An 18,211-nucleotide genomic window follows, 5' to 3' on the forward strand; every position below is an offset into this window, starting at 1 on the left:
AGAACATGTTTGACACTAGAAAGAGACAGAATTGCTGTTGTTGGAAGATAAATGAGAATTTGTGTTCTTGGGTAATTGAGAGGGAGAAATATGCATTGCTTCTCTCCACGGATGTGATATACAGTTAAGCAACTTTGTTACACAGGGTTGATTTACAACCCTCCATCAGTGAAGTTGCGAACCATGCTTAGCACAATATATAAAACAGATTGGCAGAGAGCTGCCCTACATCTCTGTCACAAAGGACTTGATGAATGCAGATTGGACTGATCATTCCAGAGCAAGCTTGTACGTACGTGCCAAGATTGAAAAAAGGTAAGACGCACCAGAATGCCATCCATTTGGTGCTTAGGGAGTATTAGTCTGGACATAGTTCACTCATTCAGTGAGAAGACCAGTGACGTAATGCAAGCGTCAGCAGGACCCACGCAGCCTGAGCCAATCTGCTTGTCAAAGCATCCTTGTGCTCAAGCTAATAGCCATGAAATTCGGGAAGATGATAGGACCCTACTGCCAGCATTTAGAAACAGGGTTACAAGATGTTCATATTGCAAGTGTATCATTAGGGTAACATAACTTTTGCATGTTGATTTTAAGATTTTATATTTCCTCAAAGATTGCATGCTTTAATCTTGATGAATGTAAGATTGAAAAACTAAAAATGGATCAGAGTCATGCACTCACACTGGTCTTCCTCTAATTAGCAAGGTTAAGTACTCATTAAGACAATCAGGAATTTTTGTTTTACTTTTTTCAAGTATACCTGCAGCTATCTGAAGCTTATGTTGGATTACAGATGATAAGAAATAATGTGCAATTAATTGACCATCAGACTTGCCCTATCTCAAATGTCTTTTGAGGACGGGCTGAGTATGCCCTAAGTTCCCTGGGATAGTTTCCAAGCCACCCTGCAACCCTTCTGAGGATAAGATGTTTGAACCATGAATGAATGAATGAATGAATGAATGAAGTATCTGTATGAAAGATGTTCATGAATGTAAATTACGTGTCTACATATGTCCCCTCTAAAATTATTGAAACAGCAACGCCAATTCTTTAATAATTCTTTACCAAAATAAGGGAAAGGCAAATGTGAGAAAACGCTCATCACTTGAGTGGAGGTGGTGTCATACAGTCTTGGACTTGTATGCCTGCTTCTGGAAGGAGTTTACTAATCTTTATTATTAAATGTATCCTTATGGTTTCAGAAATCTACAGATACAGTTTATTCTGACTTCCAGTGTACAGAGAAATGCATCACATGGAATTGAGAGGAACTCCATCATGCAGGAAGACCATGAGCAAAAATGCACCAACATAACAAAGGAAATAAACAGCAAGCATATATATATATATATATATATATACGCTTAAACAGATATACAGGTGCATCTCAATAAAAAAATTATTTATTTCAGTAATTCAATTCTCATTCTCATATTCAGGTCTCAAATAAACTTATTCTTCCAGAACACTAGCAAAGGTTGACAGCCGACAAACACACTTTGTCACCCACAAAACAATGACCTAAAAAACACTAACAACATGTAGCATTACACAGTGTTTTTTTGTGTAAAACAAGGACACATCTCTGTTATAATTGCAATATATATTGTTTATATCTGCAATATATGTTAGTGGAATGAATCAGACAATATGCAGAATTCGTCAATATTTTATGTTGTTTATTTATTTATTTATTTATTTATTGCACTAAGTAATACTTGCAGATTTGGCTGCCCTCTCTGACCAGCCTCTCTCATTGAGAGACCATGATTTACTACATGATCAATTACAGTATCTCTGATCTCATCTGAGACTACAGCTCTTGATCTTCCTCTTATTCTTCTTCCACCATGCATACGTATTCCTCGCCCCCTCCTAGCCACTCTTCATTCTCTTTCAGCCACTTCTCTATTTCTGTCTGGGTCCATGTTTACATCACAATACAAACCTATTCAGCAGTTGTCTCCGTTTGTAATGAAATTGAAAGAGTAACACCTGTGTAGATGTTCATCTACAATGAGAATCAGCTGTGATTTAAATATGTTTCAATAAAATATTGCAGTTGAATTTTGCTGTCTTATTCAGTTTTGCATTATGTAATTGTTTTGAACATAAGTTTACCAGTTTTAAAAACAGTATGTTAGCACATGCAAAGTGTCCTGTACGTACAAAGATTTTTGGCAGTTGTTGTGTCTAAGTGAGAAAAGAATTCATGAAATTTGAGAAATGTAGTCATTGAATGCATTTTGTGCCAAAAACAATGATAATTGATCCTCAGTTTAGCCCACATAGACTTCTGTTGTGCTTACTGTGTGAAGAGTTTTGCAAAAGTGACCTAAGTATTGAGAAATGTGTCCTAGCGTCTGTAAAAAACTGTAAAACATTCGTATATCAAAATAAATGTAAAAGTCAGGGTAAAAGTCAGATGACTCATCCACAACCCAAAAATATTTATATAAAAATCATTTATACAAAACATAAAGTAAAAATAGAACAAATTTACCTGCACTTTACCTTTGAAAATAATCCTGGCAGTGTAGTGTTTCTGTTAGTGTGTGTGTGTGTGTGTGTGTGTGTGTGTGTGTGTGTGTGTGTGTGTGTGTGTGTGCGCGCACGCACCGCAGGTGTATGTATGTGTTTGGTTGTGCGTGTGTATGTGTGAAGCTGACACTAACGGAAACACTGCTCTGTTGGGAAACTTCTTTAACAAGGAACCTCTCTAATGACACTCACACACACACGCCCTAACGGAAACACTGCACTCTGACAGACATAGCCTCTGAAACCTGGATCAATTGTGATCACATGATGCTTGGCAGACAAAGCGCATGCATGCCACTCGTTAATCAAACCCTTGCTCATTTATTAAGTTAAAATTTATTTAAAATTTTTGCTTGCCTTGCAAAACGCTCACAGGCCAAATTACTTTTCTACGGTTCTACGGTTCCACGATACTGTATATATATATACATAATCTGTGTTTTTACGCATTAGAAGTAAGGGATACTCTAATACCAGAATGCACAAACTGAGATAAGAATTTTGAGCCCTAGGATAGTGATGGCTATCTTTACCAGTTGAGGTTTCACTTGCATTACCTTTCCTCACTGTGTTCATATTCTGTCTTTCTGCCGTTGTAACGTATTACTGTGGTGTTTCTAAGACAACATGGAGGTAAATAACTTGACCAGATGCAGATTTTTGGTTTAGTCATGCCTTTATTCAAAGCACCATAAATGTCTCACATGAATATGAGACGAATTCCCATCGTGGTGTTGTGCAGACTGTTACACGGACACTAGCCACTTCCCTAAGGCTTACTGCTAACACAAGAGTCATCTACGTTTTTTTTTTTTTAGCAAGTAATGATTCAGTTCAGTACAGTTTTATCAGTGTACCACACCAAACAAACAAAATTACAATATATATTAAATCCATTGAAGTAGATGTTGATAGTGTAACTGCTATCCTTTTGACACAATGCGAATTAAAACACTCGGATAAGCAGTTGTTATTTTCCTGTTAACCAATGAGACTTAGCAGCACGTCATGAAATGTCCTTTGTGTACACAGCCTAACACAACTGAAGACCCTTGTACTGTTTTTTTTTTTTTTTAAGGTCTGATCAGACATACCTGAGCACAATTTCAACAAGGTCACAGGGAATTTTTGTACAACAGAGAATTTTGTGAATTTTTCACAATTTTCAGAAACATATTCAGTAACAGGGAAAAAAAAACTCAGTGCAACTACTCACTGCTCTCTGGAGCATATGGAGAGATTTTGGAATGACGATGAGACACCACACAAGAGTAATAATAAGGTAGCAACTAGATCATTTGCTAATTTAAATATAAAGTGTCACCTGATATATATATATATATATATATTTTAAGAGGTGGTTTCTAATGGTTTTTCAACTTAAAAAAGGTCCATAATTAAACAATATAAACATTTATGCTAGTACTTTTTTGTTTTTATATGCCCTAAAATGTTGCCTGTGAAACAATACCACACTGAAAGTGATTTTTTCCACCCAAAGAGCTAGAGCAATAATTTTGTTTCGATTTAAAAGATGGACAATAGGTGAAAAAATGGACCATCACAGAAGTATAGAAAAATATTACTCTACTTTTTTGTTTTCATATTAAAGTACATGTAGTTGTATCCACAGAAATAAATTATTTTCTAAATGAAATGACTTAAATATAGCATCAACAAAACAAAAGCAAGACTATTAAACACTTTGTAAGCTCTGTTAAACTAACTTGTGTTTATTTCTTATATTTATATATATATATATATATATATATAGCAATATATATATATATATATATCTCCACACTGACAAACACTACACTGAAAATAATTTCATTTCAAATGTGTGTATACTCTTTTTTCGTAAGGGTTAACATAGTTTGTCGTGTCCACTAGATTTTTTTTTTCTGCAAAGTGCAAATTACTCTTCGTGCTGCAAATGTGACTGATTACCCAATGTTCACCACAATGATATGAAACCAGAGATCTTGCAGCACAAAATATTGCACACAGAAATACTTAAAATGCTAATGGTTGTTTTACTGCCTGTGAAATCTGTACAATATCTACATGTGCGCTCTGCCTCTTCTGCACACATGACACAACATCCGTTGCTATTCGTAATGAGTTTGTCTATGTCTTGCCCATTTTAGTAATGTGAGTGTGAAATGGTGTTAAACAAGTTCTTTGGGATACCTAATTGCACTTAAAAAAAACTTTAATAAGATAATGAAATCATACTTACTTACTGTCTTTTTTTTCAGCCATGAAAACTGTTTAGATTTCAATGCTACAACCAAACAACGGTGGTCAAAATCCAAACTTCTTAAAGTGATTAGCTATAACTCAAGGCATCTCCAATAATAGAGATTAGTGTGCAGTAAATGAAAGCTTTTTAGCAGTTGTTATGATTTCAGAGAGGGAAAACATAATTCTGGCATTTGGTTTGCGATCAGTAGAAACTGATCATTTTTAAATATCTCTTTGATATGCTTTTAAAAGACATTGTGTTACTTCGCCAGCAACTTTAACCTTGCTGACATTTTAACAAAATCTAATGAAACATGTTCAAGTGTAAAAATGTACATTTTAAATAACAGTAATACAATAAATCAAAAATAAACAAAATGATTAGGAACAGCTTGGCTAAATGTGCTAACATGTCCAAAAATGACGGTCAGAAAAAGCAATAAAAAGTCATTAACCATCAGCTGGCGTAACTGGTGGCTTTTCACTATCATTTCGTGTCAATAACTCTAAGAATATGGTTTATGCATTTTAGATTACGATGTGTTTCATTATCCTGTGGTGTGTGTGTGTTTGAGTGAATGAATGTGTGAGTGACTGAATAAGAGTGAGACAAAGAGAGCCATTCTCCCATAACTCTTAGTCTCCGTTGACCTCCATGACCTTCTCTGCTATTAGCTCCTGAAAGGTGGAGAGCTGCTTCATCTGTTCTGTCTGCATGGAATGCCGCCTCATCAACTTCTTCTTCATCTTGAAATCCAGAACACGCTTTGGTGATGTGGGTGCTACAGGCAGCAGGATCTTGTTTCCAGAGTGCACGGGTGAAGAGGCCTTGCCATTGGTTCGGATGTCCGGAATGGGTCGCTGGGGGTTGACATTGAGCGGGGGAAGAAATCCAGGCCGAGTGTGTGAGATGTGGTCCAGTAGAAGTGTGCCAGAGCCCCTCCGCTCCAGTAAGCCAGGTGGTCTCCTCCTCATAGTGATGGGGGACACCGAGTTTGGGATGCTTTCTAGGGACTCCCGTGAGGAACTGGCAACTAATGATAGTGGTGAGGCATTGTATTTGCGCCGTTCTACAGACACACGACCAGAATCTGGAGAACCGGGAATGGACTCAGGACACAGGTGTGTATCAGACTCATAGTGTTCCATGCGTGTAAGTTTGGGGTGAGCCAGAGCACGATTGAGACCCGCATTCTCTTGTGACTCAGGTGCTGTGTTTCTGCGGTACAGTGATTGATGCTGCTGTACCTTGTCAGCCCAAGAGGAACCACAGAGGGCTGCACAATCTTCGGAGCAGGAGCGGTCAATCAGCTTTGGTGAGCAGGGGTCATGAGTTTCAATGCTGTGTCTGCGTGAAAGCAGTGGTCTACCTGGACCAGAGATTGACATGCCATTCATCTCTGACACCACCTTGTCCTCCTCTGCTAGGCTGCCCTCCAACATCTCACCTCTCTCAGCCAGTATGCTTGGTGCGACTAGGCCCCAGGGCTCTGAATTCAGTCTTTTGAGAAGCTTACGTGGTGGTGGTCTCCTTTCACCCGGGGGCCTGTTTGAGGGCAAGGGGAGGGCGGAAGTAAGAGCAAAGCTAAAGATCCCTTCCTCCTCTTCTCCAGCAGGTGAGTTTGAGGTTCGGATCTCCACCTCTGATGGAGACATGCATGCCGGTGAGAGTTTGTCCACCACACCGGGTGAAGGTGGAGAGTTCAGGTACTGCTTGGTCTTCTTAGTACCTGATGGTGATGTATCTGTGGTTATAATGATCACCTCTTTGCCTTTGGCCTTACAGGCATCTAGAAGTATCTGCAGGGTTTCACGGTCTCCTTTGTTGATGGCATGCATTAGAGCTGAGGACCCAGAGTAGTCTTTGAGACTTGGGTCTGCGCCATTCTCCAGGAGGAGTGACACAACATCTTTACCAGCCCGCTCAGCACATGCGTGCATCAAGGCAGTCCGGCCTGATTTATCAGGGATGTTTAGGTCAGCACCTTTCTCTAAAAGGTAGCGTACCATTTTCTGCCGCGTCTGCACGTCATCATATCCTGCCATGCAGGCAGCCATGATAGGTGTCTCCCCTCGCTCATTGCCTTCATTGATGTATGCACCTCCCTCCAGTAGCAAACGGGCAAGGCGGAGCTTGCCTTGGAACACGGCCTTGAGCAGGGCATTTCCCTCTGTCCGCAGAGCTCCTCCATCACCCATAGTGCCACCCTGTCTTCCTTTCTCGTTAACAAATCCAGCACATCTTCAGTGTATTCCCGAACAACCTGTAATATAAAGAAATGCACAAGGTCTTATAAGGACAATTAAATGATTGTATTATCACATGTGCTCTCATGTGCACTCTACTCCCTAAAGTACATGGCATTACTCATGGCGTTGCATCAAATGAAAAAAAAAAAACCTCTTTTATTAAATGAAAGATTTGCACATACAGTACAGTGTGTGATAAAGCAAAGCTTAGTGTTCCATTATTGCCACTGCTCACAGTGATCCACCACAGCGAAGCTGCCGCACCATACAGTTCTCAAAATGTGAAAATACCTGAGGTAAAATCACAGACCTTATCATCTAGACATCTTTTTCCTGTACAAATGACACCCAAATAGCTTGAAATTGATGTCTTTTTTATAGAAATGAAACCTGGCCTAAATATTAACCTTGCAAAATAAAAGAGCCTCATTCCTTTCCGAGGCTTCCAACAATGTCGGTTTGCTCTAGGCTTTTCAAGAATTTTGAATTATTAAATAGCATAATACATGCCATTGGTTAAACACTGTGATACAGTCGATAAAATGAGTGATCATTTATGGTCAAGCATCCCCCTAGAAATGGCAGCCACTTGGAGCAAAGTAATTACTTGTCTATTTGTATACAGACCTTTTATTTAAGTGCATTCTTTAAAGTCTTCATACAAGATTTACAGATGCTCCCTTTTTCCCAAAAGAAATGGGTTTATACTGTATGTCGATCAAAAGCATGACATTAAATATCATCTACAGGTTTCATCATGTGCTTTGCCGTACATTGCTCTATGTCGTGGAATTGTTATAAGCTTTGCTCTATACATGCCTTGAATAGGTAATGAAAATATGTACCATTTACTCTGTATCATATGTTTTCATCCTTAATAGTTTTTCAATACCTCATTTTTTTTTTTACAGAAAATAGCTACTGTTGATGTTTTTAAATGAAAACAAATATTATAAATTGACAATTTGAAGTTTATGCAATGTATGATTTGTCGCTGCATAAATTTGACATTTAAAAGAATGAAGTGTAAAATAGGTATTTAAACAGAGAGAAGCCCAGTCATTTCCCACCTGCAGGGTCTGCTGGGCGGTAGATTTGCAACGATCGTGGTTATATACCCGGCACTCATTATCAATATCCCGGCTGCTGTGGCTACATTAATACACTGCATTAGCTGACGATGAACCAACAGCTGTCTGTGGCTGTGGGGTGAGTCAAAGCACTGATTGTGATGATCAAAGCAATAAAGGCAGCATTCACAAATTGTGCACAGCTCTGAGAGTCTCGCATCAATCTGCGTTTGCGTAACAGAAAGCAGAGAGAGATGCTCATTGCACACAGACAAGTTTGATGTGGTAATTAGGAAGGCATTACTAGAACAGCTCTGCAGGGTGAAAAGTAGGGTGGGGGGCGAGCGAGCAAGGGGGTAAACAGGGAGAGAGAGAGAGAGAGAGATACAGGGTGTTCCTGTGGCTTGAATTTATTCAGGCTGATTTAAAATTCAATGTGACCAAAGTAAGCCCCTGGTAGATTTATACAGACAACATGTGGAGAAAGTACAACCTCCTGTCACAGAGAAATCAATTAATGTGATAGTGGCTTGGTAGAGATGACAGGCATGGGAGAGAGGAAGTGGAAAATTGGTAGGTCTGTATGTCATTTCACTGTGCCTTGTCACTGTGTGCTGGTACAGATATATAGTTCTACTCCTGGCACTGGCAGAGGGAGTGGATGAAGGGATCTATTGATCTGACGCCTGTCCACTCCAGTGCTGAAAACAGACTGCATAGGGAAAGAACTTTTTTAGTTTATACTTGACGCATATTTTTACTTAATTTTTTAACAATTTTTTGGAAATTTCATCATTCTACAGTATGTTGGGTTTACTGTCAAATATATATACACATGTTTCTTGTCCAACATGATTTACCAGGATTTTTCTTTCCTCTGCAGCCTAAGCATGGTGGCCATTGTTAGGAAAATAAAAGAGGATTGAGCATTTGTGTGCCCATGTGTGCATATCGACAGCTTGTTTTCTCTCACACACATACTAATTCAGCAGATGCAGTGTAAGACCTGTGCTCCGCATCTCTGTGCTACACTTGTTGTCTATTCCTTGTTATTCCACACCAGTCTCAACCCTAGCATGCTTAATGAGCAAATGAGCACCATTTGCGCAAACTGATATGCTGCTGCGACCGAGAAGATGAGTAAGTGAGAGAGTGAGAGAGAAAAGCAAAGAGCAAGACAAATATCTGAGCATTTTAGATGCAAAAATTACACTGAAATAACAGTCCCTTCCTTCTGAGAAACTGAGAATCGAGAGTCTTTCTCTGGTTGCGACACTAGCAGGAGTCAATTCAAGAAAGAACTCAAATCAGAACTGTGAATCAAGGGCCTTTTACACTGAACAAATTCAATTTCATCTAGCAATCTCCGCTATTCTATTTATACCTGCTGTTGTCTTTTATTTACTATGGAGCTGAGTGGTCTCGGTCTCTCAACTTGTTTAAATGATGATAGAGAGGTTGCAATCAGAAAGCTATGCTCTCAGCTGCAATAACTCTGTCCAATAGACTTTCTGATCGTCCACTTTGTTAAAACTTGCACACTGTATTTGAGTTCCTAGTTTGGATTAAGGCGGAAGTATCCATCTTATTTTTTTGATGCTTGTCTGTGTGGGCTTGTTCGAACAAAATGAATCAAACTGCAGTCAGGAGACACTCTGTACTGTCATCTCACACTGTCTCCACCTCTCTCAATGTCTCACTTTCTTCCTTTTTTGTTGTTTTGCCGTCAGTTCTTCAAACTCCCTCTGTCCCTGTCTGACCTGTGTGTGTGTGTGTGTGTGTGTGTGTGTGTGTGCGTGTGTGTGTGTGTGCGTGCGCATGTGTGTGTGTGTGTGTGTGTGTGTGTGTGTGTGTGTGTGTGCACGCGGGCGCGTGTGTGTACAAATTCATTTCTGTGGGAGGCAGTGAGATGTTTGACATCAATCAGAAGCAGACTGAGCTTGTCATTTCACACCAGTATGAGTGCAGATCTCCTGCAGAGGGATTTCTTATTTTAATTGAAATCCTCAATATTGGGAGATGTAAATGACAAGCTGAACATCTTGGCAAGGCTCCAGAGTCCTCCCTAATTCTCCTGGGTCTCTGAACAACAGAAAATGGAATTGAATCTTACACCTTCACCCTCACACTTATAACACCCTATCCTCTCCGCAATGCTTTCCACTGAGCTCATGTGACTCTCAGACCAGTGACGATTCTCTTTGCTGCAGTTATGGTTGGGGGTTGGGGTGGGGATGCTGTGTTCGTGTGGGTGGATGCATTGTTAGAAATTAACAAGGAGTACAGGGGCCATCTCCTGCCCGCTATTCAGCTCATTAAATCTTGCTGCTCCATGCATATGCATCACTCTTCAAAGGCGCCATAGACTAGCCCTGAAAGCAGTGTCCATTTCTACAGCTCTTCCACGTGCTGCCATTGCCACAGCTGCTTCACCTGTTCTATTGTGCAGCAAGCCAAGGCCATGAGGGGTTAATGGGACTGGTGTAGGTGTATCCAACCTGATCTGGTGCCTTCTGGCATTCTGACCCAGTCATATCTGATGAATCCTTTCATCATTCATAGTGCTGCTTTAAGAGGGAGCACAGGTGCTGATGGTGATCGTTGTGCTAAACAGGGCCGCATTTTCATGCATTGAGGTTAAGCACGAAGAGGCTGCGGCTCTTTCTTTATGCAGTCTCCAGGGGAAAAAAAAGAGTTATATGATCATATTGAAATTAATCTTAATTACAGGCTGTGCACACCTCTTATGACATTGTTTAAAGGATGTGTTATAAAGGATTTGTTTGAATGGATGCATCCTGTTGCATTCTGAAATTTATGGAAGTGTGTACTGTAGGAAAGACTTTTAAGTCAAATATGCTTCTTTGATTTTTGTTGTTAACAAAATATGACAATATTTTGCTTGGGCATATTTGATGTTTTTTTCCCTGGATTTCCGATTTCCTTTGGAAGAATTTGAGTGAAGAACATACATCTGATCATTTAATTAAAAACATTTATAGTGAGATATATGGAAATTGGACATGATGGGGACTGTTTAAAGTTTCAGGAGTTTTAGGTAGCTTATAGTGTCATATTTATTTAGCAATAAAAATATTCACCAGTTGTTTTTGTCAGCTGATGGGGTCATTTTAAAGTTGCTGCAGTACAAATTGTTATACCAGCTAGATTGGCCACATTACTCATATACCACCCTTCACACTAACTTTAACTTAAAGAGCTTTTAAGCCTAAATATATCTTAAAACCTAAATATAAATATACCTGTGTATCTCATCAAATGGGTCACCTTGTGTATTTTAAACCACTTCAGTTAGCCACACCAGGAAACCATGCCCTAAACCACAATACTGTCTAGTACAGTATTATACTGCCTATAAATGGATTTTTTAGGTCAAACAGACCCAGTCAGCTAAAACAGCTCAGTAAATCTTTGAGGTGTGATCTCTACACCCATTGCACAGAAACAGTCTATTAGAGACAGAGCTGCTTTGAGTACAGTATATTTTTAAATTGGTCAATCTATCAACTAGTTAACCAACTAAAGAAAAAAAGGGGAATGAATGAGAAAAGGGTTTACTTATTTTAAAATGTCTTAATGTATTTTAATCTGAGAAATACAGTATATACCATCCCATAAAAATGGACATATTCTTTTATTTATACCTAAAGTAAGATATGACTAATATTTCTGTTTTCATCTCCAGATATTTAGCTTGATATGTGCTAACCAACTTAGAACATTGTACGGTTTATGAAAGAGCACTGGAACAGTATTGGATCAGAAGGTCTTGGAATAAATGACAAAAATTATTTGGTTTAGGATCCCTGGCATCAAGCAAGTGAGCCACTGAAAACTTTAAACTGATGCATTCAGCTTTTGTGGTGCTTTTTCAGTCTTGCAAATTATTTCACTTGTTGGTTGTTTTGGATTTGGGGTCTCCCTTCAATCTGCTCTTTAGGATGCTCAACAGGATCTAGTTATTGATTTGACCAGTGTAAAACCTACCACATTTTTTTTCTTGATGGTATCTTTGCTTGTGTTAACAGTTTGTTTTGGTCATTGTCTTGTTGCATGATGAAGTTTAGACTTCATACATTTCTATGTAAGCTGGAAAATAAAATATAGACTTTTGAATTTTTATTCGGATCATACCGTCATGAGTTGCATCATCAATAAAAATTAGTGAACAAGTTCCAAAAGGAGCCAGGCAAGCCAAAGCCATGACACTACCTCCACCATGCTTGAACTGAGGTATTGCATGTTTTCATTGTAAGCAGATGCCTTCTTTCTCTAAACATTGACCTTTCTATCATTTTGGTAAAGGTTAGTCTTGATTTCTGAATTAAATTCAATTCATTTAAATTTCATTTATCCAGTGTTTTTAGCAATTGCCATTGTCGCAAAGCCACTTTACAGGAATAAAAATACTGTATATAAATTAATTTTTTGACCTCTAATAAGCCAGCTGGTAGCAAGGGTGCCAAGGAAACCCTCCCAGAAACCCATCCTCATTTGGGCGATACCAATAATTAAATTTCTCTAGTTGTGTTCTAAGGTTGACAGTGCAGATGTATAACAGATGATGTATTTTAGTTTATATAAGTCCACTTTGTTGAGGTTACCAACTGTTGAGTGATTGAGACTTTGGTACAAAACTGATTGTGGCAACTTTTGTTCTTAAACTATTCAAGCAATTACAGTCATAAGCTATCAAATTACTTGTATCGATGCAATCCAACCCATTTTCATAGTTAATATAAATAAAACTATACAAAAATATCACATAAATCTAAAGGAGACCATATAGGACCATATTTCTTTGTGAATCCATCTCTGGCCTTACTACTAATTATTGGTTTGCATCTTGAAGTAGGTCCTTTATATGTCTTCTCTTGAACTCTTCTTGATGACATGATTTACATTTAGGCATTTGGCAGACGCTCTTATCCAGAGCAACTTACATTTTTATCTCATTATACACCTGAGCAGTTGAGGGTTAAGGGCCTGGCTCAAAGTCCCAACAGTGGCAACTCGGTGGTTGTGGGGTTTGAACCTGGGATCTTCCGAACCAAAGTCCAATGCCTTAACCACTCAGTTACCCCTGACATGAGGCCTTTGGGATGCATTCACCACTTCCCAGTAGAGGTTGTCGATGCTCCCCCCCCCCTTATATGTCTCTCAATATTTGTGTCCTCAATTGTTGTTGTTTTCATTGGCCAACCTGTTTGATGTACATTTGCAATGGCTCTGATTGATTTCATTCTTTTCTTAGTTTCAAAGTGGTTAAAATAGTTAAAACCTTAGACAGCTCTATGGTCTTCATGTTGGTTTATTCTTTTTAACAACAAATGCACTCTTTACAGGTCTAAACCAGAGTAGACATTTAGAGGTATTCATTGTTTAAGAAATCAATTTAACAGGGCACACCAATAAAAACACCTCTCAAACACTTGCTCCCATAATTTCGATCAGTTGAAAAATGGGTGTGTTTAAACAAAATATATTACATAATTAGTTGTTTAACACATCTGGATGTGCATATTAGGTATTGAAAACAATTAGTCTAATTGGCCTTTCTGTTCTGTTGCTTTTAGAGAAGACTGTTACTAAAAGCCTATTTAATGTCAAAGTATTCTGTACAGTAGGTTTTTACTTTCTTTTTATTAAAAAAAAAATTTATGCAAGTGCATGTTTAGGTGTAATTTGAAATGTGGAAGACATTGTGAACTTTATTATTATTATTATTATTATTATTATTATTATAATTATTATTATTATTATCATCATTAGTGTAATTATTATTGTTGTTGTTGTTGTTTGAATGCCCTTTCTTTGCCTGGACATGTGCGTCGCTGTCCACGGTCCTGAAAAACTGCTTGTGGTGCGACGCATTAAACTCAAAATATTTATAAGAACGAGAAAAATAACTAGGGCTTCGATGCTAATAATAGCCATAAACTGTCGAATCTGGTGTCGTACCAATTGCCAACGTCAGCTAGTCTCTCTGACGTCAGCTTCTTCTCTATTAACAGCCAAACAAAATGACGACAAACTCGCCTGATCGAAGCTATATTTATACAAAGCAAATAAACAACCGACTATACCAGTTAAGTATTTTTTTCCCCCCACAGTTAGGTAAAATTGTCCAATTTATAGAATGTTTATTTATTTACCCTCATGTTGTGTTTGTTTTTGTTTTGTCATTAGGCTAGATCTCTTGTCTAAACTTAGCTTCATTCCATCACTTACATTCATTATCTAAAGTGCAACAAGCCTGTTTTGTGGCTTTTAAAACCCCACTATAAGTGAATGCGCTCCTCATCCGCACTGTTTGTTCAGACACAGTGGAGACAAACTGCAATCACATGAACAGCAATAAATATGCTCTCTAAATATAGGACACCTGAAAATCAACAGTCCTGCGCTTCAGCAGAAACAGAGATAGCTCTAAAAACAGGAACAAACCTGCCTGCCTTTTCTCGAACTTCCAAAATTAGACTCTGCCTCAGCCAGCATGAGAGATAACGAGCTCATGATCTACACCTGACTCAAAGCATAAAGAATGAAGAATTTCATTATTCCCATAGGTGAAGCCCATGCTCCAGAGCATCAGCATGCTTAGAGACGTTACTCTTAAAGTGCTTTGAAGTGCTCTGGAATTAATGAACTATGATGCAAACGATAAGAAACGACACCATCATTTAATCCATAGGCGATTCTAAAGGCTAGACGCACTACAATACGGGGATGTAGAAATAAAAGTAAAGCAAGCTCAACAATTCGGTTTGCGCACTAAATGAAGCATCATGGGGTGAAACCTTGTGAAATCTGTAAGATCCGCGTCGCAGTGTGACTTTTGCCTTCCCTGCAGTCGTGCGGGCGGACGGTGTGGTTGCTTGTGCGCCTCTTACCGCGGCTGCGCTGCGCTGGCTAAACGAATTCCATCGGCGCGCCGACTTTTCCGCCTAAATCCGCTCGATGCGTGCGCCTCGACCACAAATCCTCCCGTGCCTCCGTGTGCTGGGCGTTAATTAAAAGGGTGCCCGGTTTCCCCACATTGCTCCCGCTGTCTCGGCTGTGTGTACGTGGGGCTGCGGGGGCGGCCGGTGGGCAGCGGAGCTCCGAATGATTTCCGAGCAGAACGGCGAGCAAACGCGCGCAGCCTATGCGGAGGGGGCGACACACTTCCTCAGTCTCATCATCATCATCACAGCCTATCTACTGCTGCCGCGGACTTCACACGATGGGCTTCCTCCTGTGGTGCAGATGCGCCTCTGCGCGTGCTTTTAGTTCTCAGGTCCTCCTCTATTTAATTAATTTAATTTTTTTAGATTTTAGATTTGGTTCCCGATCTGTTACTCGGGTCGCTCCTGTAAGCATCCTGCTTGATGTGGCCGCTTATTTCTCTATCTATACCACACTGGAACACTGGAGTTTGTTTTATGAACACCTTGGTCATGCAAATGCTTTAAGTACAGTATGAAGACTGTATGAAGACCTGCTGTATGCGTGTACTTGCCTTCGCATTGTGGTGCATGAATGCATAATAACATCTCCTTTAAAAAAAAAAAAAAACTTAATAACTGTCTTACTTGCCCTTTTTTTGTCTACGCGACACACACAAACATACACACACTTTTCTCTGAGCTACAAGAGTGGAGAGTCTGAAGGTGCACAGAAAATGCAGCATTTTTGCTGACATTCTGTCCCATCAGACACATCGTGTTGAAGAGTGAGGAGAGTGTTTTATGTTAAACATTTTGTTTTTATCATTTGTGGCCTAAATGCATATTGAGGTGCCCTTTACAGAAAGTAAGGGTGGGATACAATTCCCAGACTGCATAAATACTAACTCAGTGACTGTAGCTATTATAGAACACTGTTTCTATGGTAACAGATTCTGTGGATTCCGACAGAAGCGTTCCCACGGTGACATGCACATGCCGAGAAATGAACAGAGAGAGAGAGAGAAAAAAAGAGAGAGAGAGAGAGAGAGAGAGCACTGATCTCCCAGCTGAAAAAAGACGCTAAATCTGTGCTTTTTATAGCAGACCCTGGGAGCTATGTACACATACATTTATTTTTGACATATTTGTATTAAGAGGTCTTAAAATTCTAATATTACACAAAATTGACTTTTTTTTTTTTTACACATTAAACGTCAACTATCTGGGTGCAAAGGGGTGTAAACTACAATCATTCACTGTACCTGGCCACTCTTACTGTAGATGCTTTTTGCACTGACTGCATGCAGGACACCAATCCATGTAGGCCATCATTTTAACATCATTAATTATTTCAATTACTGACTTTTTAATAAGCATAAACCATAATATACAGTAATACTTAAGCAATATTACATAAGAAGTGCTGTTGTAAGGAATATTAGCACAGCTGTAATGCGGCTATAGGCATGCCAGTTAACTGAAGATCTCAGAAGTGTGCTCATACTGTATTCAACACAACCGACTGAGTGTGATATTGCTTTTATAGAAAAGTTCCACAAAGACCATTAAGATTGGTTTCTTTATTTAATAAGTTATTTTACTCTGACAACACATATCCTTCTGTGTCTGGCAGAAGTAACTAATCATGGACGCCAGAGCTGGTGACCTACAGTTACTGATCGACAGTTGATGTAATTAACAAGGTGAGGGTAGTTTGAAATTCATACCTGGTACTATGTAGGTAAAATGTGATGAGAATAAAATGTGGGGGTAGTGGACAGTCCTGTAAATCTTGCAAGTTTCTCTTTATATTTCCTTTTATTTCACTTTAGAATATCAGCTCTGTTAACCTGGATTCCGGGGATAAATTCCAAATAACATTATATGAAAAATTAATCCACTAGGGTGTACAATCACTTGTCCCACACGCCAACTAGGACTCATGATTGGGGTTGGAAAGTAATTTGGGATTTAGCCTTATGTTAACAGCTAGTTAGCTTGGTAGCTGTAAATAAAATAATACAAATGGTTTAACAGCAATTTGGAATGAGGTAAAAGCAGTTATTCATGAGACAAAGTGTTTTTTAAGATGACATAACATTATCATATATGTTTTTTTGCTGAAAGTGCTTATGTGACTGATTTTGAATGTAGGTTTGGCAGGCAGTTGGTCTCTCCTCAGTACAGACCTACTGTCACACATGCTGGTACCCGACAGTCAGTGTAATTAATGGGTATTGGAAAATCTTTGATACATTGTTTCTCATATAGTTAAACATCCCAGTGCTGTTACTTTATTATTAACACTACCGTCCCATGGGAAGGTAAGTCTCAAGTCTCTTACTGATGGGAAAAAGGTTTTTTTCTGGGATTGCAATCGACTCTATCTACAGTATAATACAATCAAACCTGACCAGTTTCTCACAACCTGCTGATGAAAAGCGTTCTCGCAACATGATACACTAGGCAATGAGCAGTGCTAGGTTTCTGGCAGGCAAAATGTCAAATTTGGTCTCATCAGGCAAGAGAAGCTGTTTCTATTTGTTTGCTGAGATTCAAAATGGGTTTTGATATAACCCTACAAAATGCTGAAGAATAACAATTATGTTTGGCAATGCATATGCATACTACTATATGCATTGCTATATGCATATGGTAATATTAATGGAAGCTCCAATCTTTTCAGCCTGAGCAATACCACTAACCTTTTTTGCACTTGTCCTTACTTAAGTGTTGACTAAAGCAGCGGTCCCTAACCAGTGAGTCACATACCAGTACCAGATTTGGTACCAGGCTGCACAGAAACATTTTAAAATAAGTTTTACATATTTGATATATATTACATTTATTAAATTTTTGATATACAGTATTTGACTATCAGAGTCTGCAAAGTGTTTTATTTTGAAAATGATCGTCTCCCATTCGCTTCCATCTGCACATCGCAGGTCTGTTTAAACGTGCCACAAAAGCAATAAAAATCCTGCTTCTATTTTCAACAACCTATCTTTGTAAGGTTGTCTGCAGTAACAGCAACGAAAATTAAATTACGGAGCAGACTGGACATGAGGAATACACTTCAGGTGTCATTGTCCCCCATCACTCCTAGATGGGAATGTTTTGTCACAGGGAAATGGTTTGTATTTAATG

At 38.9% G+C, this 18,211-nt stretch overlaps 1 protein-coding gene across 1 annotated transcript; it reads right to left on the reverse strand.

Annotated features, from left to right (window-relative positions):
- Positions 1-4,354: 4,354 nt before the first annotated feature.
- Positions 4,355-15,306, reverse strand: LOC128520602 (ankyrin repeat domain-containing protein 34A). Its single transcript, XM_053494912.1, has 2 exons — positions 15,029-15,306; positions 4,355-7,058 (listed from the first exon to the last, which is right to left on the reverse strand). The coding sequence occupies exon 2, from the start codon at positions 6,991-6,993 to the stop codon at positions 5,431-5,433; it is 1,563 nt and encodes a 520-aa protein (XP_053350887.1). The 5' UTR covers positions 6,994-7,058; positions 15,029-15,306; the 3' UTR covers positions 4,355-5,430.
- Positions 15,307-18,211: the final 2,905 nt, after the last annotated feature.

The sequence above is a fragment of the Clarias gariepinus genome, chromosome 4, assembly GCF_024256425.1.
Source record: "Clarias gariepinus isolate MV-2021 ecotype Netherlands chromosome 4, CGAR_prim_01v2, whole genome shotgun sequence".
Classification (NCBI taxonomy): domain Eukaryota; kingdom Metazoa; phylum Chordata; class Actinopteri; order Siluriformes; family Clariidae; genus Clarias; species Clarias gariepinus.